At 41.5% G+C, this 25,654-nt stretch overlaps 2 protein-coding genes across 3 annotated transcripts in view; one reads left to right on the top strand and one right to left on the bottom strand.

Annotated features, from left to right (window-relative positions):
* Positions 1 to 25,654, bottom strand: part of znf513b (zinc finger protein 513b) — a 179,990-nt gene that overhangs the window by 100,454 nt on the left and 53,882 nt on the right. The window lies entirely within an intron of this gene.
* On the top strand, positions 1,347 to 23,828 carry LOC146990599 (ATP-binding cassette sub-family C member 4-like). Of its 2 annotated transcripts, none has more exons than XM_085795658.1 (29): positions 1,347 to 1,616; positions 3,229 to 3,339; positions 4,535 to 4,655; positions 5,179 to 5,493; positions 6,514 to 6,677; positions 7,078 to 7,203; positions 9,400 to 9,649; positions 10,817 to 10,924; positions 11,011 to 11,100; positions 11,884 to 12,075; positions 12,171 to 12,265; positions 12,374 to 12,460; positions 13,250 to 13,346; positions 14,602 to 14,820; positions 15,753 to 15,890; positions 16,007 to 16,044; positions 16,152 to 16,270; positions 16,385 to 16,531; positions 17,567 to 17,646; positions 17,736 to 17,886; positions 18,618 to 18,737; positions 18,836 to 18,946; positions 19,411 to 19,511; positions 19,594 to 19,785; positions 19,896 to 20,051; positions 20,761 to 20,850; positions 21,547 to 21,719; positions 22,302 to 22,407; positions 23,629 to 23,828. In XM_085795658.1, the coding sequence occupies exons 1-29, from the start codon at positions 1,543 to 1,545 to the stop codon at positions 23,800 to 23,802; spliced, it is 3,945 nt and encodes a 1,314-aa protein (XP_085651784.1). In that variant the 5' UTR covers positions 1,347 to 1,542; the 3' UTR covers positions 23,803 to 23,828. The 2 variants fall into 2 exon arrangements, with proteins under 2 accessions (XP_085651784.1, XP_085651793.1); XM_085795667.1 differs by having other exon boundaries at positions 20,761 to 20,856; positions 21,553 to 21,719.

The following is a 25,654-nucleotide window of genomic DNA, read 5'->3' as shown; positions in this document are numbered from 1 at the left end:
GTTTAATTCACCAATTAACAGAGATGGACAGAGTACTCGACCCCAGTACTTGAGTAAGAGTACAAATACTACTGGTCAAAATTTACTCCGTTACAAGTTAAAGTAGCTCAGTCCACATGTTACTCTAGTAAGAGTAACATGTCGACTCTAGCACTGATGTGCTGCTTTTAGAACCACAATGTTCTATAAAGCTGCAGAAACACCTATAACAACTAATAAAATGAATGGGATCATAAGAGGACAGCAATTGTTATTTTCACGTTTTGTCCAATAGGATTTTAGAAAAAAAGAAAAAAGAGTAACGAGTACTTTTCAGCCTTCCTAGAAATTAACTTGAGTAAAAGTAAAAATATTTGTCGTGGAAATGTATTCAAGTAAGAGTAATAAGTACCAAAGAAAGAGTAAATGTACTCCGTTACTGTCCACCACTGTTAATATGAATTTGCTGACATTGCCAAATGTACCCATACGGAAATGTGTGTAGTCAGATTCCATGAATTCTCTGGGTCAAAGGTCAGGCCACCCTCTTGTTGTGTAGCAGTGGTCATATGACACCAGTGTAACAGACCTGCTGCTGTGACCCACTTCACTTCTCATCATCCAGACGCAAACTGATCCATCCAGAGAAATGAAGCGTGTTGCATGTCAACTTGGACATGGACGGAGTCTGATTAGACGCCAAAATCGATGATGTAAACGTAGTGTGTCCCTAGAAAGAGGAATCTGGCTCCACTCCACGTGACTGTGCTCTTTACCATAGCTTATTGCACGTGATTAGTGCGTTTATGGCTGGGCGTGGGGATAACATGTTGTACAGACGCTGCCTTCAAGTGCTGCTCAGGAAATAAGTCAACAAAGTAATGATAACTTCCAAGAGAGAGACATAGGCTAATGAACTTTCACAACATATACGTTTACACAAGTTCACAGAGTGTGAGGCACGTTTTTTTTTTATTACATTGTTTTATAGCCTTTATGTCCGCGCCTGTGCTATAATTAAACTTTATGCAGACTGTGAAAGCTCAGCACAGATATGCTCCAACTAGATTTAAACGTTTTAAACACAAAATACACAGCAAAACAGGCAAGATGCAGCGAACTACGTGCATTAATAACACTGACATTGATATTGATCGTTGCAGTAATGGCATTAATAGCAGTAGCAATGCTTTAACAATACAGTGCAATAAACATATTAAAGCGTGTATACAGCCCACTAATAAGAGTTTGAAGCAGATACTTGTTAGTGAGCGAACTCCCCCCACAGCTGAAGTATCCAGGCTCCACACGTCACAATGAGGGGGAAATGCGCTTTGAAGAGTCCGGGTGCTTCACAACTCAAAGGCAGACGGCTCCACACTGATCGTCACTCCAACAAACTTTTATTGGCCGTTCCCCCCCACGGTGTTACCTAACACACACATGTGGTAAATGGAGGCGTCGTAGCGCAGCGCGGCGGAGCGGAGCGCAGCGCACGGACAGTTGTGTCTCCGGAGCGGTGCTGGACTGGACGCTGGCAGCCTAATAAAGACAAGTAAAACTATGAAGACCTCCAAGGCAGACGGCAAACACAACCCGCTGGCAAATGCAGGCTGCGTTTCACGGCTCTTTTTGTGGTAAGTGATTGAATTATTGCAGTATCCTATTGGATTACGCGGCGTGGAGATAAAACACGCGGGGTGCCACATAATTGAAATGTCCGCCTGTCCGTGAATACATCAAATCTACGATGACAGGGTTCCTGCTGGATGGCTGGCTGCACACATCAAAGTACAAAGCTGGTTGATTGAAGCTGTTAAAACGTGGCTTGTTAATTAGGGACTTGGTTCTTAAAACGTGAATCATCTGTTGCGACTTGGATGCAAAGTCACTTCTCCCAAGCATGTACGTTTACTGTTAACTTATTATTATTATTTATTTATTTTGATCAGCTGTTTCTACAACAAGCAGCAGTTGTAGAGCCAGCCCACCCACAAGTGACACTGCCTCTAGTTTGATTGATTGTGTCTCTTCATGCAAATAACAATGGTATGCACATAAAGATAATCAATCAATCAATCAGGCTTTATTTGTATAGCACTTTTCATGCCCATGGCAGCTCAAAGTGCTTTACATGTTAAAAACAAGCAATATAGGGGACACATATTGGGAGACATAGGGAACACATGTTAGGGAGACATACATAGATTTGCAAACACATACACATTCACACAATCATTTTAGAACATTGGATTTTATCGGGGAAACGCTATCTAATACTCACTCATTTGCAGTGGGGAAAACACTAAATAAAATGAAGTAAAATAAATAAAATTGAGAAGACGAGAAAGACACTAGGTAAAATGAAATAAGATAGATAAAATGAGAGGATAAGAGAGATACTATATCAAATGAGGTAAAATAGATAAAAAGAGAAGACCAGAAAGACACTAGGTAAAAATAAGCAGATGTAGTGGGATAAAATAGAGAAAAGAATGGGTGAATTAAAATAAAATAAAAAAGATAATAATAGTAAACAAATAAATAAGGAAATAAGATAGATTAAATTTAAATGCATGTTTCAGAATAATAGAAATAGTACGAGTCAGTTAAAAGCAAGGCTGAAAAGGTAGGTCTTCAGTTTGCTTTTAAAAATGTCCAGATTATCTGCTCTCCTCAAGTCCTCAGGCAGTCGGTTCCATAGGCGTGGGCCGTAATGATAAAATGAGGCCTCGCCATATGTTTTGTTCGCAACTTTTGGAATAATTAAAAGGCCGCTGCCTGAAGACCTGAGAGTTCTAGAAGGTTCATATGTTAAAAGCAAATCAGATAGGTAACTGGGACCGAGACCATTAAGAGCTTTAAAAATAAAGTAGGAGCTCTCCTCACTGTAGAGATGCATAGATGCAGTTTAAGATAAGATGAAGGCACTGTTTATAGCTGACATTATCCACAGTAGTGACATGCAAAGTGTAATATTACCATTGAAAGCTCTTATCATCAGGACCTCCTCCTTCATAGAAACACATCATTGTCCCTGATGAGGCCGATCATTACTGTATCACACACACAGACAAGTACACAATTGGATAATCTTATTTCCATCTTTCTCTTCAAGCCAAATTAAGGTGAATCATTAATTAAAAGCTCAACACACATGTTGAATAATTGCCTCTCAGTGGTCACAGTTTGAGTTTGTGTCATGTTATTGTTTCACCCTGTGTAACTGGATCAACCTCTCCCTTTCAGCTGGTTGAGTCAGCTGCTCCACCTCGGCCGCAAGCGGAGGCTGGAGGAAAGTGACATGTACAGCGTTCTTCCAGAGGATCGCTCTGAGATTCTTGGAAAGCAGCTGCAAAGGTAATGCGCCGTGTCGTCATGGCGTCACTCCCAAACAATATACCATGACGACAGACATTTAACAAAGCAGAAACAGGAGGAAGACCCACTCCGCTGCAAATAACAGGGTGTATCCTCAAAAGACGTGACACAATTGTTGCTATTTTGAACAGCCTTGCATTGAAAAAAACCCCAAAACAAAACAAAAAACGGATGAGTGAGTCCCTCTGACTTTGTCCAGTTTGTTCATCTGTGGGATTTGTTGCCGTCATAAGTGACTGATTGGACCGTGTGAAGAAGATTCAGTGGCCGAGAAAACAAAATGACAAGACTAACTGATCAGATTAAACCAAATTGAATTAGTTTTACACCGTGGATGCAGGTTTGTAGATGACAAGAGTCTTCCAACGTGTCAGCAGAGATGGACAGAGTACTCCATCCCAGTACTTGAGTAAGAGTACAAATACTACTGGTCAAAATTTACTCCGTTACAAGTAAAAGTAGCTCAGTCGACATGTTACTCCAGTAAGAGTAAAAAAGTACTTGCTTTTAAAGGTACTTAAGTATCCAAAAGTACATGCTTTTAATTTTTACTTTAAGTAAAAGTAAGAGTAAGAGTAAATTTCTTATTTTTCACATCAATGAATTACTATAATTTTTTCTAAATGAATGTAAGGACCTTTTAACTCTTGTTTCTGAGAATGAACTCTTTGAAAGCAGCTGCACTGATGTGCTGCTTTTAGGGGTTAGGGTTTCCTTCTGATAAACACAGCTTGTGTCCAATAGGATTTTAGAAAAAGACCTGAAAGTAACCAGTACTTTTCAGCCTTCCTAGAAATTAACTCGAGTAAAAGTAAAAATATTTGTCTTGGAAATGTATTCAAGTAAGAGTAATAAGTACCAAAGAAATCTAATACTCAAGTAAAGTACAAATCCTCTGGAGTAAATTTACTCCGTTACTGTCACCACTGTTAATTACTATCTCATACTGACTTCTAAAGCCTCTGGCGATCTCTCACCAGTTAAGGCAATTAAGTAATTAGTTACGACACATGTTTCTCAGATGTTATCCTACAGGCTTTCAGTAATCGCAAAAACACCAGTTGCTTTCTATGTTCAGTCACCTGAAGCGCTGCACAGAAAATGTAACAGCCAACAAAGTGTTTCTTGTTTGACAGCGTGGAGTCGATGTGTTGTTGTCTGTGGTTTGTTACAGACTCTGGGACCTTGAGGTCAGAAAGGCCACAAAGGAACTACGCAAACCAAACCTGACCAGAGTGCTCGTTCAGTGCTATGGGAGGTCGTACGCAGTGGCTGGCCTGTTTGTGTTTTCCCTGGTATGTTCTGCAGACTTACCTGTGTGTTTTCTTTAACATGTGTTCACATAAATTCATTGTGTTAGGTGGTTTAGACAGTCAGAGAGGTCGAATTCACTTCTTGTTCATCACAGTCACGAGTCTGTGCAATAATTCTTATTGTGCTCTCTTACCATGGTGAATTTATGAGGTGTATGTATGTGCTATGTTGTGGGGATGTGTGCAATATGTGTTATGTTATGGGATATGTGTAATGCTGTTATGTCTTGTGTGCTGGATTGATATGGCTGAGGTGTATTGTTCTTTGTTTTTTTGTTTTGTTTTTGTCATTGTGGCCTTCAAGGCATTTATGGAGCAGCTACAGTGTCCAAGACAAATTTCCCTGAACGGGACAATAAAGTAAAAAAATCGTATATATCGTATCGTATCGTATCGTATCGTATCGTATCGCATCGTATCGTATCGTATCGTATCGTATCGTATCGTATCGTATCGCATAGTTTCAGACTTCTGACAGATCTCATTGTGTTTCTCCATCTTAAAGGAGGCCATCAAAGTGATCCAGCCGCTTCTTCTGGGGAAAATCATCATGTACTTTGAGAATTACGACCCAGACGACCGGAGGGGTCTTTGCATGGTGTACGTCTACGCCGCCGCAATGTCGCTGTCCACCTTCAGCCTGACGATCCTGCAGCATCTCTACTACTACCACGTCCAGAGAACGGGCATGAAGATGCGGGTGGCCATGTGTCACATGATATACAGGAAGGGTCTGGGGCTCAGCAGCGAATCCATGGGACAAACCACCACCGGACAAATCGTCAACCTCCTCTCAAATGATGTGAATCGCTTTGATGAGGTAACACAAAAAAACACACAGTGATGGTGCCGTCTGATTTGTTGTAGTGGGTTTACTGCTTTTTAGGTGGGTGCACTGTTCATACCTGTATCACATAGAAACTGTAGTGCAGCTAGGATTGCTCTCAATTGTTCACTGCATGCAAATATCTTAAAAATGCATCGGAATTTATCATGGCTTCTGGTTGAAGACAGACTAAAATTAAGTCTCCTAACTTTTATGAGGAATTTGATTAACAGTAAAAAAAACAAAACACAATATTTCTCAGATCAGATAGTGTTCACCAGAAATGTCAATAAATATCCAACCAGACAATCAAGATATGATCATTTACTGGCACCTAAACCAAGAATAAACTTTTAAAAACATACTGTAATATACAGAGCCATTATAGGATGGAACACATTATCTAATAATATCAAAAATATTAACTCAAAACATATTTTTAAAAAGGTAGTAAAAGACTATTTAAATAAATTGAAAATTCAATGAGTAAGAAATATATAATGTATTATAGGAATGTATTTGTGGGTTGAACTGTTGTGGTACTGTAATGTGATGTATGATGTATTCTTTGTACCTTATAATATATTTTATATTTGCTGTTTGTGTATATGATGAGGTGTTACAGTAATCTGTAACAGCGATGAATGTGAGTATGTACTATGTTTTCTTTTTTTAAATTGTATTGGGGACCCCAGGAAGAATAGCTAATGTCATGACTTCAGCTCATGGGGAACCTATAAATAAACAAATAGTTAGATAGTTTTGCCGTAGTGGGTATACTCAAATATTAATGAAAGATTACACCACTGGTCCAGAGGTTAATTACTATCTCATACTGACTTCTAAAGCTTCTGGCAATCTCACCAATTAAGGCAATTAAGTAATTAGGTACGACACATGTTTCTCAGATGTTATCCTACAGGCTTTCACCATAACTCATGTTCATCCTCTCATCCTCACACCAAACAGAAGATTTAACATACCAGGGTTCAATATATCACATTGTCTCCGTAGATCACGCTCAATCTGCACTACCTGTGGGTGGGGCCTCTACAAGCCGCGGTGATCGTCGTTTTCCTGTGGTACGAGATCGGGGCGACGTGTCTGGCGGGCATGGCGGTGGTCGCCCTCATGATCCCGGTGCAGACCTGGTTTGGGAAGCTCTTTGGCATCTTCAGGTAGTCCTTTTTTTCAAATAACACACCCAGTTAATTATTGGATTATTGATCGATTTATGTTTGTATTGTAAGGGGTTTAAATTCATCCACTAATAACTGTGTGTGGCACAACAAGTGGCAACATTTTTTACATAATGTTCTGCAAATACTACGATGGAAAACATTTTTTCACAGACTTCAAGAATAAAGTAATGGCTTTACAAGAAAAAAGACATAGCTTTACGAGAATAAAGTCATAATATTACATGTAATGTGTTCAATATTACGTAAAATACACCTTCTGATGTTATAACGCAGGAAGATGAGACTGTGGAGGCCATATTTCCTGCAGCTTTGTTGGTTGGTTGATGTAGGGATATAAGCAGGCTTTTCATTTCTTTTCTTTTCTTTTTTGTTGCAGGAGCAAAACGGTGGTCTACACTGACAACAGAATTCGTATCATGAACGAAGTAGTGTCCGGCATCAGGATCATCAAGATGTACGCCTGGGAGAAACCGTTCTCCGCTCTGGTCACGGAGGTCAGACGGTGAGGATCAAATAAATATCTATCATGAGGAACAGATAAGATTCAGACATATAGACTTTTATTGTGGCGTTGACTGAGTTATCAATGAAGGTTAAAAAGAAACACCTTTTACAACATGCTACAGCTTGAAGGTCTGCCATAATAAACCTTAGTGTCACTTTAACGCATCTTCAGTTACACATCAACTAGGAGCTTGAATAGGAATGACTGTGTTGGGGTAATAAGTCAACTCAAAGAAAAGAATACCTTCAGTGAATCTCCCATGCAAGCTGACCTTTTATCTGTGTGCCCGAGGACTCTTCATGTGAACAGAGGAATGCACTAAGGCCTCTCAGAGGTCTGGGTGGAATATTTCACATGCTGTAGCTCCACATTTAATATAACACGGCTACATCTGAGCCGGCACCCAGGTGTGCTCCGACAGTCTCACACAGGAAAGATAAAAGATAAAAATTTAGTTTCAGTCATGCTCCAACTGTGTTTTATAATACTTGAGTTTCAAAAGCAAGTGAAGGGTCTCAGCTCACCTGAAGATGCAGGTGCGTAGGAGGAGAAGGGCCTAACCCAAAATACAGAGTTCAGAAAAAGCTCCTGCACACTGTCTCACTCTAAATTAATTTATTAAAGCAACGTTTCGGTCAAAACTATGACCTTCATCAGGCATATGGAAAACATTTCAAACATGATTCATATATATACTATACATATATTCCTGGTGGGACTGACCAATCAGGGGGACTGTTATGACATCATAAAGTATAACAAGATGAGTAAGAAAATGTAAAAAAAAATAAAACATTTTATAAAGACATTCTTAAAGAGAACCATATCAAGACACAAAGATATGCTGTATATAAATAGGGGCAGCTATGCCAATTGTTAAAAAGTTCTATTTGTTAGTTTTTTAAAACAACAACAGATATAGGGGCTATGATATCAAAATAAAAAGCCAACATTCTATATACAAAACTAGAAAGGAGGGATATCCAGAGCTGAAAAAAAAACACGCTCTGGATATCCCTCCTTTCTAGTTTTGTACAGCTCTGGAAAAAATGAAGAGACCACTCCCAAAATGATCAGTTTCTCTGGTTTTACTATTTATAGGTAGCTATGTGTTTGAGTAAAATTCAAAATTTTTCAACTACCGACAACATTTCTCCCAAAATTGAAAAAAAAAATTGTCATTTAGAGCTTTTATTGGCTGAAAATGACTAAACTAGTCTAAATAACAAAACATATCAAGTCTTTTCAGACCTTGAATAATAATAATAATGCAAAGAAAACATGTTCATATTTATTCCTAAACAACACAGCAAGAATATTTTATAGTTTATAAATCAGTTTTTGTGGGATAATGTCAGTGTTTAATCCCAGCAGTGGTTTTTATAATCTTCCTCTAAAGTAAGTAGAATGAGTTGTGTTTGTGTTGGTGTTTAAAAAAGAAAAGAAAAGAAAAGAATGACTGTCATACATGTAGAGATGCTTTTAAGAAACATTTGTGAAAGTGGTCTCTTAGTTTTTTCTGAAACAAATAAGAGAGCACTTTCATAAAAGCATCTCTACATGTATGACAGTCATTCTTTTCTTTTCCTGAGTTAAAATATTCTTGCTGTGTTGTTTAGGAATAAATATGAACATGTTTTCTTTGTATTATTATTATTCAAGGTCTGAAAAGACTTGAGATTTTTGTTATTTAGACTAGTTTAGTCATTTTCACCCAATAAAAGCTCTAAATGACAATATTTCTTTTCAATTTTGGTAGGAATGTTGTCGGTAGAAAAAAAAATTATAATTGAATTTTACTCAAACACATACCTATAAATAGTAAAACCAGAGAAACTGATCATTTTGGGAGTGGTCTCTTCATTTTTTCCAGAGCTGTATATATATGAATCATGTTTGAAATGTTTTCCATATGCCTGATGAAGGTCATAGTTTTGACCGAAACGTTGCTTTAATAAATTAATTGAGAGTGAGACAGTGTGCAGGAGCATTTTTCTGAACTCAACATAATACTTGAGTTTGAAACTCTTTATTTCATGGAGAACTTTGCAGTAGTTTGTAGTGATGTAAGTACAAGCAGAGTGTTCATAATGCTACTCAGTCATCTACGTACAAACAACATTTTTCTGCAAAAACCTGCAGCTTCATTTCACCAAACTCACTTCTCTCCGTTATGTTGTCGTCCGTCCCCAGGAAAGAAATCGGTCAGATACTGAACAGCTCCTACCTGCGAGGACTCAACATGGCGTCCTTCTTCGCCAGCAGCAAGATCATCGTCTACATCACCTTCACCGTCTACGCTCTCCTCGGCAACAGCATCACCGCCAGCAGCGTGTTCGTCACCGTGTCCCTCTACGGGACCATCAAGCTCACCGTCACGCTCTTCTTCCCTCTGGCGGTGGAGAAGCTGTCGGAGACGGCCGTCAGCGTGCAGAGGATTCTGGTACTTTTATGAATTCAATCACAGAGTATTTCTGATATGAAATGAAGCAGGTAAACATTTTTAGTAGTAGTAGTAGTAGGAGTAGTAGTAGTTTATTCGATCTTTAACACAAAATGATTTACAGTTGAGCATCAATCACAGTCCGTCAACCTTCCATAATACCATCATTCGTTCAACTAGTTCATAAATAGATCGAAAAGGTGCAGGCTGAAGCTATCTAGCTTATAGATGCCGACCCTTTAATTCAATATTCCATTAAATCCATTAGAGCTCTTCATGATTTCAGAGTCATAGAAAGAAACAAGTATCCAATAATTAACAAATGTAGCCAAAAATAAAATAAATAGATAATTAAACAGTATTACAGTTGCAATCAACACCCAATTAATCTATCCTGTTCATAGCTTTCTATCATACTATGTTTTAATCTATTTTTAAATGGTGTTATGTGCTATTCCACAGTTTTACTCCCGCCACAGAAATACATTCATCTGGGCGATGTTGAAGTTGAAAACGGCTGACCTCATATTTTTCAATTATTAACACACTTACCTAAGCACTTCCTAGAACTCTGTCTGCTCACATGTTTCTTACTGCACAGTGAGTTCCTAGAAAATATACAGCATATAACCATATAAACCATGGTCCTAGTGTATCTTTACAGTAAACTATAACAAAGCCTGTGATGTCTGACAGGAGCTGCTGTACTGCACTTTGAACACAAAAACTGTGTGCATATCTTTGTGTTTTTTGTTTGTTTTAGATGCTTTTAATTTTTCTTTATTCACTAATTTCTGCTGAAAGTGACACAAGGGGATAGTCAGCACCATCTTATGTGGAGGAAAATATCCTATCAACCAGGTCTAGGATGAAAAACTACACTCATATGGTTTTTCATTCTTAAAATGATTAATACAGTAAATCTAGGTATCAACATAGACACTACTTGTTGGAATACGAGCGGAAACGTTACATTGACAGTGTAATATTTTAGTTTATTAATATTTCTTTATGCCAACATTCAGTGCTTGCTGCTGTGTGGGAGTTAAACATGACTCAGCTCCCGGGACTCTTGACACAGTGAGCAGTAGAGTTAGTCAGTGTAGAAAGTTAAAATACAACCACGCTGCTCTGTCTAGGTTTCTAAGGAATGTTTGTTTTCCCTAGAATTTCCTCCTGCTGGATGTCGTGGTAAGAAAAACATTGACGCTGCCCGATGAGGAGGAGAAGGAGAGCTCCATTGAGATTGAGAAGTTGACCTGCTACTGGGACAAGGTGAATATTTAAACTCTCACTCATGCATAATCCTCAGAGTGACAGGTTAAATCTAAATATGTGTGCTTTGTTTGTTTTTCTGTCAGAATTTAGACGCTCCCTCTCTCCAAAGCGTCTCTGTCACGGTGAAGCCACACCAGCTCCTGGCTGTAATCGGACCAGTGGGCGCTGGAAAGGTCATTACACCTGTTTTTTTGTTTGTTTTTTCCAATTATTTTTATTGAAAAGAAACAATATGATGCTTACAATCACAGAAATACATATATATTAAAGGGATAGTTCACCGAAAATTCAAATTGCCCTCATTATCTACTCATCCTCATGTCGACTAAGGGCTGGGAGAAGTTTCAGAGTCCTCCGTGGCTTCTCTGAGTTACAGGGGGTCTCGGCGTAGCAGTGCATGTCCATTGCAAATGGATACCACTTTTCTTCGTAACAAAAAGACACACCAAAAAACATCCAAATACCTCTCGCGAGATTTGGACGGACCAGGAAGAGGAGCTTCCGCTACAAACAAGCTTGAAATATAGACTTATTTAATTTTTTTCAGGACAATTTCGCATTTCGGGGCTTCAATACAAGACTGACATTACATACAAGCAGCATGGAGGTATTTGGATGTTTTTTGGTGTGTCTTTTTGTTACGAAGACAGTTGGTATCCATTTGCAACCGTTATATGGACATGCACTGCTACACCGAGACCCCCTGTAACTCAGAGAAGCCACGGAGGACTCTGAAACTTCTCCCAGCCCTTAGTCCACATGAGGGTGAGTAGATAAAAGTGCAATTTGAATTTTGGGTGAACTATCCCTTTAATATAAAGTGTTGCCATTTCTGGAAAAAAAAGATCCGTACATCCTCTCAACATTACACCTGTTTGAAATAGTTCAGCTTCAGGCCAATGGAGAAACTTTTCACGTGGCCACTGTCTTGTTCGTAACATCCGTGTTGCCACCAGTCCTCGCTGCTGAGCGCCATCCTGGGAGAGCTGCCCCACGACACGGGACTGCTGGAGGTCAAAGGTCAGCTGGTCTACGCATCCCAGCAGCCCTGGGTGTTCCCGGGAACCATCCGCAGCAACATCCTGTTTGGGAAGCAGCTGAACCCCCAGAAGTACGAGCGAGTCCTGAGGGCCTGTGCTCTAAAGAAGGTCAGAGGTGTTTTCTTGTCTGTTTTTGTTTTGTTTTGTTTTTTACGTGCACAAATGTCGGTTTTGTCGTAACCCTTCTCTGTGTTTGAGGACAGGACATGGAGCTGCTCCCAGACGGAGACCTGACCCCGATCGGAGACCGAGGGGCCACACTCAGCGGGGGACAGAAAGCTCGTGTCAACCTGGCCAGGTAGGAAGAGCGACTTGTAGTGAGAATATAATGTATACATTTTATAATACAGTCTTTTTCTACATTAATTTGTTCCGCATTACATGTGTGTTTGTGTGTGTGTTGCAGGGCTGTGTATCAGGATGCAGATATCTACCTCCTGGATGACCCCTTGAGCGCTGTGGATGCTGAGGTCGGGAAACATCTTTTTGAACAGTGAGTGTGATGATGATGGCTCGTCGTGCCACTTAAAGGGACATCGTGTAATTTCTCCTGTTATCTATTCACGAAAATCGATTATTTGGTTCTTCAGTATGTTTTTCATTAACCAGTAATCCCCCCCATCAACAAAGTGAAGTGTTCCTTTCAGCTCTGAATTAGCCGTTCATATCATTCATATCTCCATGGAGCGGGTAAGCTCGGTGCTGCTGCCATGTGGTGTCTCCATGTTTTTACGTTCAGTGGCAGCGTGACGGTAGGAAACCACGGAAACTCAGCGGAGACACCGGAGCTGTCGGCTCAGGTGGAGGTGGCGTCTGTTAAAAGTCACCGCGGTAACGCAGTGAGGAGGAATGGAGCGTTACACTGAAGCTGCATTCACCTGCAGTCTGGCAGACGGCCGTCGCTAACAAACCAGATGTCATTTTAGTCACAGAAGTCCAGGGAAAGCCGGTAAAACGTGGGTCAGGTAAACAATACCACATCGCCATGACAACATATTGTCACGTGTGTTGTTTTGCCTCGTGCTGACGGACCACTTGTTTACATAGAGGCTTGTTTATGCCGTTACGTGCAGCGGCTGTCGTCCGTCTGCCGTCTGCCCGATTTCACGTGAATGCAGGATGAAAAATACAATTGAGTTGCCTGAGATATACAACCGCAACGCTAGATGGGAGGAATTCCTACACAATGCACCTTTAAGCAGCAGATGTACAGCCGTCAGCCAGTGCGTCATGTTTCCAGAGGCCGACTGGGAATAACGCGGCTCCTGTGTTCGCCCCTCAGGTGCATCTGTGGCCTGCTGGAGAACAAGTGTCGTGTCCTGGTCACCCACCAGCTGCAGCATCTCAGGGCCGCCGACCACATCATGGTGCTGAAGGAGGTCAGTGTGACAGACTGAAAGATCCAAACTCAGTCAGAAAGACGGAGCATTGAGTTTGCTGCAGAGGGCACATGTGGGGAGTCAGTCAGTGAGCTGAGCTGTGGCGTTTAGAGTTTCTGTTCAGCTTGAAGTGGAGAATGTGAAGATTAAAGGTGACTCCAAAAATACGGACAATATTAAAGATCCTCAGAAACACACCAGAGGCGTCAAAATCAACAGAGCCAAATACATAAAAAGCAGGTCCACACAGCAGCAGCAAAAGGGAGTAGTAGTTTTCAGTTTTTGATTGATTGATCATATTTATTTCAAACCAAACAAAAATTATATCTCACATACAACATAACAAGAACATCCACAGGACACCATATAACCAAATATCGAACGGGACAAACAACAACTAACACTGTTTGAAATGGGGATGGAAGAAACAAAGCTTATCAGTTTCCAACCCCAGACAACCCACATACACACAACCAAAACCCAAGGTCACTCTTCAAAACCCCTCCCCCCCCACAGTCATCACATTAGTTTACATCATTTATCTCTCCTCCTCCCTGCTATACATTTCAAACACTCCTTTTCTAAACTTACTTTTAAATTGATTAACACTTTTGCTGAGTTTAATCTGATGAGGGAAACCAAGAAATCCCATGAGCCTCCGTAGCGTAGCTCTGAGCAGCTTGCAGCTCTGCTCCGCCGTTCTAAAAATAACTTGCACTGACAATTAAAGGGACAACGAGGAGTTTTGGAAAAGCGAAGCGTTTTCACACTACATTTATGAGCCTCCGCGCGCCGCGCACCGTAAAATTCTTTGACCGGCGCAAGACAGACTCATGTTTTCATTCATCAAGAATTAAAGTCAGAGGTTGGACCGATCACATACCGTCGTAGTTCCCACCATAAACGGCGATTCCGCGGCGTTATTCTCATGACTCGCCACAAAACCGAAAGTAAGGAAACGCTGGTCGGCTCGCCCAGCATTTCCACCACCACTAATAATAACAAAATAACCATAGAGACAAAACTATATATTTATCAAAAATGGAGCCATTAACAAGTGTGGGTAGCGTAGATTCATCCACATTAACGTGAGACTTTTTTATAACCAAACAGAAACTCCTCGTTGTACCTTTAAAGGTAACAAACCTACTGCTATGACTATAGATCCCTATAGTCATGTATGGCAATTTCACAAAATGTAGAACTATCCCCTAAAAGCTCTCTGCACTCCCGTGTTTCTCCCTGTGTGTCTCAGGGTCACGTCATGGCTCAGGGCAGCTACAGCGAGCTGTGCTCCTCTGGTCTGGACGCGGTGTCTCTGCTGAGGAGCAACGAGGAGCAGGAGCGACTGGCCCAGTCGACCGACCCGGAGGAACGGTCCTTACACAGCCAGAGGACGCAGCGATCACACGGGTCACACGGCTCCCACAGCAGCCTCCTCCCGCCGGAGAGCAACGGCACAGACCAGCTTCCTGTAGGTACATCCTCACAACGAGCAACTCAGGTTTCATGTTTCTCTGGCTGGTGTGTGGATCAGTGGTGTAGTCTAATTTTTTGTAGTGGGTATACTGCTTTTACTGGTATACATTTGATTTTTAGGTGGGTAAACTGTTCATACTTTTATTACTGGTGGTTGTCAAACTTTTTTACATCAAGGAGCCCAAAATTGACACAAATTATCAATGTACGTTTAAATTAGGTGTACATTTTTGGAAGATTTTAGAGAGATTTCTGGGGAAAAGTGGTAAGATTTTTTTTTAAATAAACAAAAAAAAGTTTTAGATTTTTTTGAAAAAAGTGGTAAAAACCCCCCCCCCCCCCAAAAAAAAAGAAAAAAAAAAAAGTTTTTAATTGAGAAAAAAATTGTAAAATTTCTGAAAATATTTTTTTTTTTTTAAATAACAAAAAAAGTTTAAGATTTTTTAGAAAAAAGTGGTAAAATTTATAAAAAAGAAAAATAGTAAAAAAAAAAAAAAAAAAGTAAAATTTCTCAAAAGAATTCTAGAAAAAGTGGTAAGATTTTGCAAACATTTTTAGAAAAAAAGTGGTACAATTTCTCAAAAAATTATAGAAAAATGTGACAAAATTTCTCTCTCTCAAAAAAAGGGGCAAACAATAATACAAAAAGGGGTAAAATTTCTTGAAAAATAAAAAAAAAAGTCAAACAATAATTAAAAAAGTGATAAAATTCCTGAAAAAAATTCTAAGAAAAAGTGGTAACATTTCAAGAAAAAGTTGGGGACCCGCTTGTCAACCCTCCCACTTTGAGAACCATTGACATGATTTACTTTAGTTAGATAGTTTTGTTGTACTGGGTATACTGAAATATTTATGCATTTTCAGTGGGTATACTGAGTATACCTGAGTATCACTGCTGTGGATCATGAATGACAACTTGTGTTGCAGGTTGAAACGGTTTGTAGCGCGGCAGAGGAGGCGCGTGCGGAGGGAGATGTTGGCAGACGCATTTATCTCAGATACTTCACCGCAGGCTGCAGCGTTCTGGTTTTACTGGTTATAGTGCTGCTCAGCATGGTAGCTGAGGTAAGTACCCAACATTCAAATTAGTACTCAGCGTGTGTAATTAAACAAACAACACCCAGGTAGCCAAAAGTAAAGAAAGAAAAAGATATGATTACATGAACTCTTTCCATTCATAGGCGGCGTATATTCTGCAGGACTGGTGGCTGGTCTACTGGTGAGCACTTCACTTCAGTAGAACGTAGATGGAGGAGCCTCTTTTCTTTCTATGCTTCTTTTATGCTTCTTGTTTCCTAACTCAGTGTCCGATGTTTTGTCCGACAGGGCCAGAGAGATGTACTTTAACAGCACGGTCACAGCCGTCAGCGTTAAAGATGGATTTAATGCGACTCACACATCAGATCAAGAGTCCAACCTCACCTTTTACCTCAGCATTTACTCAGGTAAACATCTGTATAGATATTTAATAGTATTTTATGGAGCTAATTTATTCCCTCATTCTGGAAAAGAAGTCCACGGATCGTGTGTTAAAGAGCTGTCCGCTGTTTTCACTTCAGCTCTGACAGCGGTGGCCGTGGTCTTCGGTTACGCCAGGAGCTTGGTGATCTTCCACGGGCTGGTCAGAGCCGCTCAAACGCTGCACAACAGCATGTTCAGCGCCATCATCCGCACGCCTGTCGTCTTCTTTGATGTCAACCCCATAGGTAAGACTTTATATGAACTTTGAACTGAGGAGTCGTGACTCTGAAAACCTGAGCTGAGCCTCTCTGGTAACCACCAGAAGACACCAGGGTGGAGAAAAAATCAATACAGCATAGATCACAATATTTTATTTATATAGTATATTTCTAATGCTTCTTGTTTAACACAAGAAGTGATAGTTCAACATTTTGGCAAATTGGCTCATTGCCAAAATCCCTATAGTCTTCGTTACCTTTAATTGTCTGTGCAAGCTATTTTTAGAACGACGGAGCAGAGCAATCCAACCAAGAAATCCCATAGCTCTGAGCAGCTCACAGCTCTGCTTCGGCAAAGCAAGGCAATTTGATCTGTATAGCCCGTTTTTACAAACAGTTTGTCTCAAAGGGCTTTACATAGCATCATAACAACATCCTCTGCCCTAGACCCTCATGGCGACTGAGGAAAAACTCCATGGAAAACCCTTTTAACAGGGAAAAACCGGAGAAACCTCAGGGTGAGCAACAGAGGAGGGATCCCTCACCCAGGACGGACAGACGTGCAACAGATGTTGTTACAGACAAGAAAACAGTTTACAACAGAGAATGTGAGAAACATGGAAATGTTAACAACAGCTGAGGAAAATAGATAAAATAGCTTGCACCGACAATTCAAGGTAACGAACCTACTCCTAAAACTATAGGGATTATATCAATGGGCCAATTTGCCAAAATGTTGAACTATCCCTTTTACAGGAAGAAAGAGGATACATTTCTTTGAGGTGAGTAGGCTTGGAAAGGTAATGCAGCGTGTTGTGTTCATATCACATGCTGCTGGTTATCAGCAGCTGTCATCAGTGGACACATCATCCACTGATGCGTTAACAACAGCAGTGGAGACAGGAGGAGAAAATAAAAGCATGTCCGACCTTGTGTAGGACAGGAAAGGAGACAGGAATGACGGGATTTGTTTGGACTGACTGGACTTTTTATGAACTGGTGGATACTTGTGCAGACGCTGGAGGCTGCTGTGTGTCGGACTCATTTGCTTTTGCTCTGCAGGAAGAATCCTCAACAGGTTTTCCAAAGACATCGGTCAGATGGACTCCATGCTGCCCATCACCTTCGTGGACTTCTACCAAGTCAGACATTTTACCTCATTTATTCTCTGCTTTCAGACGTTTTTTTGTAGCGGACAAGGTTTTTCACAGTGTGCTTTCCTGTGTGTTAGTTATTTCTACAGAATCTGGGCGTGGTGGCGGTGGCGGCCTCGGTCATCCCTCTGATGCTCATCCCCCTCGTCCCGCTGCTTTTACTCTTCTTGTACTTGAGACGCTTCTACCTCAGCACGTCGCGAGATGTCAAACGTCTGGAGTCGACCAGTATGTGCCGTCGTTGTGAAAAGGGCGAAAATGTTTAAAGGGATAGTATCATTTTTTTAAAGTGTGGTTGTATGGTCTACAAATAGCTAACTACATTAATTGCAGTAGAAGACTGTCACTCTCTGCACTCCTCCCGTTAGCAACGCCAGCCCATAGCCCTGCCCAGAGATTTACAACATACAGTGTTGTGAACAGACCCAAAGAAACGGCCTATTTTCGCGGCCTAAAAGAGGTTTTACCTGAAAAACAAAATACACAGTTCCATTTTTCGCTATAACATAATTTTTTCCAGCCCCTCAAAGTGCAGGAAAAACACAGTTTTTATTTGGACCTAACCAACTGCTGATCGGCGGATGCTAATCCTGGGCGGAGGGATACGTGAGTTGGTTAGGTCCAAATAAAAACTGTGTTTTTCCTGCACTTTGAAGGGCTGGAAAAAATTATATGGAACTGTGTATTTTTTTTTCAGATAAAACCTTTTTTAGTCCGCGAAAATAGGCCGTTTCTTTGGGTCTGTTCACAACACTGTATGTTGTAAATCTCTGGGCAGGGCTATGGGCTGGCGTTGCTAACGGGAGGAGTGTAGAGAGTCTTCTACTGCAATTAAAGTACTTAGAGGCTATTTGTAGATCATACAACCACACTTTAAAAAAATGCTACTATCCCTTTAACGTCCGCGCTAAACGGGTTTGAATATTTAAAAAAACTGTGTCCGTCTCGTCTCCCTGCAGCTCGGAGTCCCGTCTTCTCCCACCTGTCTTCGTCCCTTCAGGGCCTGTGGACCATCCGAGCCTTCAGAGCCGAGGAGAGGTTGAAGAAAGACTTCGATGCTCACCAGGACCGGCACTCAGGTTCTCCTCCGCTCTCAGCTGCTGTTTGAGCTTCCAGAGCTGAGCTGCAGCCTTTGCTAAAGTCAACTCTCTCTGTCTCTGTGTCTTTCTGCTCTCAGAGGCCTGGTTCCTGTTCCTGATGACGTCCCGCTGGTTTGCACTTCGCCTCGACAGCATTTGCTCCGTGTTCATCACCTTAACGACGTTTGGCTGCATCTTACTCAGAGACGGTGAGGAGCTGCTCTTTCTATTTCTGGTGTCAGAGGACAAGGCTTCACCAGTCTTAGTTTTAGTTTTTCGGGTATTAGGAGAATCTCTCCCTCCGTGAGACCTCTGAAGATGAACTTCCAAATTTGTGGGATTTTTCCCTTTTTAGTTGCATCCCATAAATGTTCCCATCAGTCCTCATTAACACTTACTCGAAGTCGTCCAATATTGAGCTGTGGCGTTTTCTTCCTGCAACTTTAGACATCTCTAAGAAAAGAAAGAAAAAAAAAAACTAAGCTGCTCTTATCTGCAATTCAATTATAGATAGATAGATAGATAGATCAGAGATAGATTCTTCCGCTAATGATCGGTGGTGATGATATTTCTGAGCGTTTCTGTTGATTGAGGCTGAGTTTATCACTGAGGATGTTGGGGAAAGGAGTCGTTGTGGTAAAAGCAGCGCCGTGTGTGTGTTTGTGTGTGTCAGGACTCGATGCCGGAGCGGTGGGCCTGGTGCTGACCTACGCTGTGACGCTGATAGGAAACTTCCAGTGGACTGTGCGGCAGAGCGCCGAGGTGGAGAACATGGTGAGAAGCCGAGCCCCCCGACCGGCTGTCAGTCTGTTCAGTCTGAGAAGGCACGAAGTCACGGACGCTGCTGTCTCCTCAGATGACCTCCGTGGAGCGGGTGGTGGAGTACACGGAGCTGAAGAGCGAAGCGCCGTGGGAAACCCAGACGCGGCCGTCTCCCGATTGGCCGAGCCGAGGGCTGGTGTCCTACGACAGGGTGAACTTCTCCTACAGCGACGACGGACCGCTGGTCCTCAGAGACGTCAGCGCCACCTTCCATCCCCACGAGAAGGTGAGGAGCGTCGGGCCGGCGGCGAGAGCAGAGCTGTGGGTTTTGTCTGCCAGGAGGTGACGACTGAACTCTCCTGTGTGTTGTGTTGTGTTGTGTTCCTCCGCCAACAGGTCGGGATCGTGGGGAGAACGGGAGCGGGGAAAAGCTCCCTGGTCTCGGCTCTGTTCCGCCTGGCGGAGCCTCAGGGAGAGATCCGCATCGACGGCGTCCTGACCTCAGAGATCGGCCTCCACGACCTGCGCCAGAAGATGTCCATCATCCCTCAGGTAGATATGTGACGTCCGGGCTTTTTTTTCTTCACCCAATTCTTCTCTACTGCTCCATAATGCTTCTACACCATGCTTTCAGGACCAAATTAACACGCGTCACGCACCTTGCCTCCAAAATCTTAGGTCTTCTCTCACCTAACCTCACAGAACTGAACAATAGATCCATAAGACGTTTTGTTATCTCTACACACCCACTCAACCAATACCTTCAGGTCGCAGATATCGGAATCTCAAATTTAGGAAAGCTCCTCTCCTCTTTCCTGTGTGGTGGCAAAAATGAGTTCTCTTGGTTCAGTGAAGTATTAAAAAGAAAAGTTTCACACGTCGGCTGTCTTTCTTGAGTTTTAATAAACATTCATGAACGGAGTCACACACATACAACTGAACAGCACACGGTCAGTGGGTGAGTGAACTGAAGATGTTCTCAGGCTCACTATCTTTATAGTTCCCAAACACGTACCAATAGACAAAATATGGCAGCTCCGGTGGTTCTGCCTCGCTTCACCACCGGGACACAACAATCCCTTGTAAATCTCCACAGGACACTCTATCGTGGGTTTTTTTGTGTGTGTGTGTGTGCCGACAGCTTGTTATTGTGGTGTTGGCTACAGACACAATTATTCTCCACTCTTTTTACCATTTTAATTCTGATGTTTTCTGTGAGTTGAACTGAAACTGTGTGTGTCTGACCTCCTCTGTGCTTCAGGACCCGGTGCTGTTCACCGACACCGTGAGGAAGAACCTGGACCCGTTCGACCAGCACTCTGATGAAGACCTGTGGAGAGCTCTGGATGAGGCAGGTGTCCCGGCAGCGTGATGAAGACAGGGTTCCCGCGGGCTCGTTAAAAGTCTTGAAAGCATTTAATTTACGAATTTGGAAATAATACCTTAAAAAGACTTGAAAAAGTCTTGAATTTTGATGTCTGGGTCTTAAAAGTTGTGCTGTAAGGAGTAAGGGGAGAGATTGAGAAAGGCAGATAAGATTTTATTTTTGACCAAAATGTTCTTCTTGGTGACTTATGGATAGTGGAATACATATTGTACTGTGGAGCTACTGTGGTATTATCATAGTGAGATTTTTATATCATGATGCCTTACTGCATACTGCAATAAATATCTTGGGCTTGCTACTGAGGTATTGTAATACTGTGAGAATTTGATATTGTTACATCCCTAGTAGAGGACAAAGAGCAGAAAAATAGTGGGATGATACAGTTAATCTACAGTAAACGCTCTGAAATTCAAAGATTTTATTTTTCTTTGCTGGTAGGGCCGTGGAATAGGGTTGGTATGGCTGAGGTGTATTGTTTTTTGTTATTGTGGCCATCAAGGTATTTATGGCGCAGCTACAGAATCCAAGACAAATTCCCTGAATGGGACAATAAAGTTTATCGTATCGTATCGTAAATAGGCAGAGAGATAGGTTTTAATTTTTGATATAAAGCTCCTCATCTTCTCCTCGCTGAGCCTCTGTGTGTGTGCGTGTGTGCAGGTGCAGCTCAAGTCGGTGGTGGAGGAGCTGCCGGGGAAGCTGGAGACGGTTCTGGCCGAGTCGGGCTCTAACTTCAGCGTGGGGCAGAGGCAGCTGGTGTGTCTGGCCAGAGCCGTCCTGAGGAAGAACCGCATCCTCATCATCGACGAGGCCACGGCCAACGTGGACCCCAGGTACTGAAGACCTGAACCAGGAGCCATGTGGTGTCTCTGACAAATACAAAACAATATACAGCATACCTTAACATGACATACATTCGCTACGTGACCAACACAACAGCAAAATAACAAGACAAGACAGCTCCAATCAGGTTTCCATAATATAATAATATAATAATACCCCTCCACAAATAATGAATTGACTCTACTATAACCACTATCTATATAATACTATAATGATAATATATAATCAATAACCCATATATTTATAATACCCATATATCAAGTACCTAAACACAATTAATGGAAGTTCATTTTTAAATAATATTCTTTTAGAGCTTTTTTTAAAGCATATATACTATTTACTTGTTTAATATAACTTGGTAGTGAGTTCCATTCTTTCATTGCTCTGTAGATGACCCTGTTCCTGGTTGATATAGTTTTATGTTTGGGTAAAATAAAAATATAAACAAATAAAACAACCTTCAGCTGCGTGTCTCTCGTTAAATAATTGTGTGTATTGTGGCTAAAAGAAAGTTTTTCATAGAAAATATATGGACTTTGTGGTTAACACAGTATGTGTGTGTGTGCGTGCAGGACTGACGAGCTGATCCAGAAAACCATCCGGGACAAGTTCAGAGCGTGCACCGTGCTCACCATCGCTCACCGCCTCAACACCATCATCGACAGCGACCGCATCCTGGTGAGTCGTCTCAGCGATGTCATCCACAAAACCAATAGATGTGATCACTGCCACGTCACAGGGATCCAACGCACCGTGCACAAGTCTCTTACACAAATTGTTGTAGTTTTTGTGCCATTGACATGTGTAGGGGAGGAAATATTTAGAGTATGTATCAATATCTCCCCAGTTGAGATACTTTCCTGTGTTAAGATGAGGTTTTGTCAAAGTAAAGTAATTATTTATTTAATCTGACTCTATTTAAAAATAACTTTTACCATTAAATATCGGTTAATAGTTAACAAATAATGAAGAATATTACCTTTTTAAGAACAATAAAAAGCCTTTATTTTACAATGGCTATATCAAGTCCAATGTTTTACTTGATATAGCCATTGTAAAATAAAGGCTTTTTATTGTTGAAGAAGAGAGCCTTGGATTTTCCTTTTTTGACCAATGTTCCCACCAAACAGCACCTTCGTCACATGTTTTGAACCTTCTGTGCTCTGGATTTTTTTTCCTTTTTTTCTATTACCTTTTAAGAATTGAATTCTGCTGTTAAGGGATCTGACACCAATCTTAGTTCAGGGATGGCAGATGTAGTGACCGTCCTCTTCCCAAACCCAAATAAAAAGAAAGTCATGGTTGCTGATCAACGGATAATGTCCAAACAAGGTTCCACTGATGAACACATATGTTTTTATTCATGATCTTAAACTACACAAAATCCAACTTCTTAATAAAACAACAAACCAACGTCTATTTTAAGGCACGGCACGACACAGCATGGTCAAAAACTTGTGTGCTTCGATCAGCAATACCTGGCACTGATTGCCAATTGTTCAGATAAACCGCTGTGCCCCTTGTGCGCTACATGACTTCCTGTTTTGACAGAAGCTTACCAAAATAAAACACCAAAATAAAAGCCAAAATGGTTCCTACAGCAGGCTGAAGACCACTCAGTGACCTTCTTAACATGGAAGGGTGTGAGTGTTGTGTAGTGAAACGTATCATCATATAACTAAAATCCTAATAGGTATTTGATAACAGATCCTCTACTACTAGAATAGAAATCTCAACAAGGCAATATTAAAAATGAGTGGTTAACATACCGGTTTATTGTGACGTACAAAGTGAACAAACTATAGTGTTAGTTCTTTAGTTCAGTGTGTTGGTCTGTTGCCATCTGTATATTGAACGGTGAACTTGATGCTTGTTGTCACTTCTTTCTGCTGCTCTCAGGTGCTGGACAGTGGTACCATCCAGGAATTAGACCGCCCCTTCACCCTTCTGCAGAACAAAGACGGCGCCCTCCACAAGATGGTGCAGCAGATGGGCCCGGCCGAGGCAGCAGCCCTGCTGGAGGCGGCCAGGCAGCACCACACCAGTCCTGACAGAGCAGCAGGATGCGACTGATTTGTCTACTGTGTAGCACTGCACCTGTAAGTAGTCTGTGACTACAACTAATGTCAAACTCGCAATAAGCATCGTTTTGTTTTTGTACATTCCCCCTCTACTCCCTCTTGCCTCTGCTTCTTACTTACTTTCTGTCTTTATTTATTACTTCAATACTATCTTTCTTTATTTTCTTTCTTTATTATTCACTTACTTCCTAGTAATTGGACTGCTTTACTGCAGAGGAAAACTCCTGTTGCCATGTCCACACCCCCAAACCTTCCACAATCAAGTTATAAAGCTTCAGTTAGACTTTGTCTTTCTGCACAGCAGACCAATGAAACCAGTGTCTGTGATGATGCCTGCTCTGGCACCACTTTGTTTTGCCATGTTTTTTTTGTTAAGTTGATGATAGTATTTGTTGAGTTAGAAGACACAGATGGACTGAAGCACATTTCATTGGTTTATAAATAAAAGTTTTACATTTTGACTTTGTGTCTGTGTTTTTTTTCTTTCAAAGTTTCCGACCTCTGAGTCCTTAGACAGGAACTTATCTAGACCAGCCTTTCTCAAAGTGGGTGCCGCGGCACACTGGGGTGCCGTCTGACTGCGTCAAGGGTGCCGTGAAAAAAATACCTCTTCTGACATTTCATAGAATACATTCTCTTTATATATGCAAAGGGGCCGTGTCCACCGTCTACTTTCCATTCAGATCCTATGGAGCTCGGAAAAAAGCTGTCGGAGTTTCCTTTTTTTGTCACGGCGCTCAGAGCGCTCAGAGTTGAAATATATATATATATATATATATATATATATCAGTTGAGGAGTGGCTGTCAGGCCGACCAGGAGATCTCCCGGTCGGCCGCCCAGCCAATATGCTCCAGCATACCATCGAGCAGGTTGCCCTGTGCGGTTATGCGGTCTTTATGACCAGCCTCAGTGAGTTAAAGCAGAAGTAAGTGATATATTTGTGTTAATATAAGTCTTAAATAGTTATATCTTCAGACAGCAATCACTTACATAGAGTGTTTGGACTGAAACACGGGTCTGTCAGTCACTCTGCTCTGCTCTGAGCCGAGGAGAAAACATTTATCGTATCCTACAGTTTTTATCCAATGAGGAGAGAGAACGGCATGCAGGGCTGTGTGTGCAGCCAAGGGACGCCGTGAATGTGGCGACGTAGGGACGAGGACTGTTATGGTGCGTTCAAGGAAACTCGGATTTTTCCGACCGTGAAGTGGTACCAGTTTGATCTGGTACGAGTTCACCGGTCGGAAGTTACGAGTGGCCGTTATAGTGACTTTCACCGGTAAAACAGGTCGGAAAAACACGAGTGGGTTGCCTGAAACGCTACAAAGTCGTAAGTTGTGACTTGAAGCTGTAATTTACGATTTCAAAAGCCTGCCTGGAACGCAGCATTAGCGAAAACGACCGGACCACTTACTTCTGCTTTAAGGCTAATGTAAGTCAATCATGTTCTCATGATAATCTTCAAGGTTTCCTTGAATTAATTGATGTTTACAGTCCAACCATTATTTATACCACTTCTTGTCTTTTTACATCTCACTCATGGTTGCGATAGTGACGCAGACTCTCATCAATCCAGACTACTAAATGATTTTTGTTTAGCCCCCTGTCTTAATCTAATTCTTTTTGTTCAGATATAACTGAACTTTCATGACCAAACATATAAAATAACCAGCAATGTTTGTTCGTTCTTAAATTGTAGAATGGCGCAAAGCCTCATGGGAAATGGGAAACGCGCTAGAGAAAAGCTATGGAGAAAAGTCACTGATAGTAGGGAGGTTAAGCGACTTTTGACTTCAAGTCATGATGCAAAGGTCCCCTTTGGCATGGATGTACATTAGGGTCA

The sequence above is a fragment of the Trachurus japonicus genome, chromosome 2 (assembly GCF_045865225.1).
Source record: "Trachurus japonicus isolate A0001 chromosome 2, Traja_1.0".
NCBI lineage: Eukaryota > Metazoa > Chordata > Actinopteri > Carangiformes > Carangidae > Trachurus > Trachurus japonicus.
This window is presented reverse-complemented; position numbering and strand designations above follow the sequence as displayed.

What these genes read in the sequence shown, in the direction of transcription:
- LOC146990599 (XM_085795658.1), top strand. Translation starts at nt 1,543, where the DNA reads ATGAAGACCTCCAAGGCAGACGGCAAACACAACCCGCTGGCAAATGCA. An exon ending in ACATCATGGTGCTGAAGGAG is followed by an intron (nt 13,347 to 14,601) that starts GTCAGTGTGACA and finishes TGTGTGTCTCAG; the next exon opens with GGTCACGTCATGGCTCAGGG. An exon ending in CAAACGTCTGGAGTCGACCA is followed by an intron (nt 17,887 to 18,617) that starts GTATGTGCCGTC and finishes GTCTCCCTGCAG; the next exon opens with CTCGGAGTCCCGTCTTCTCC.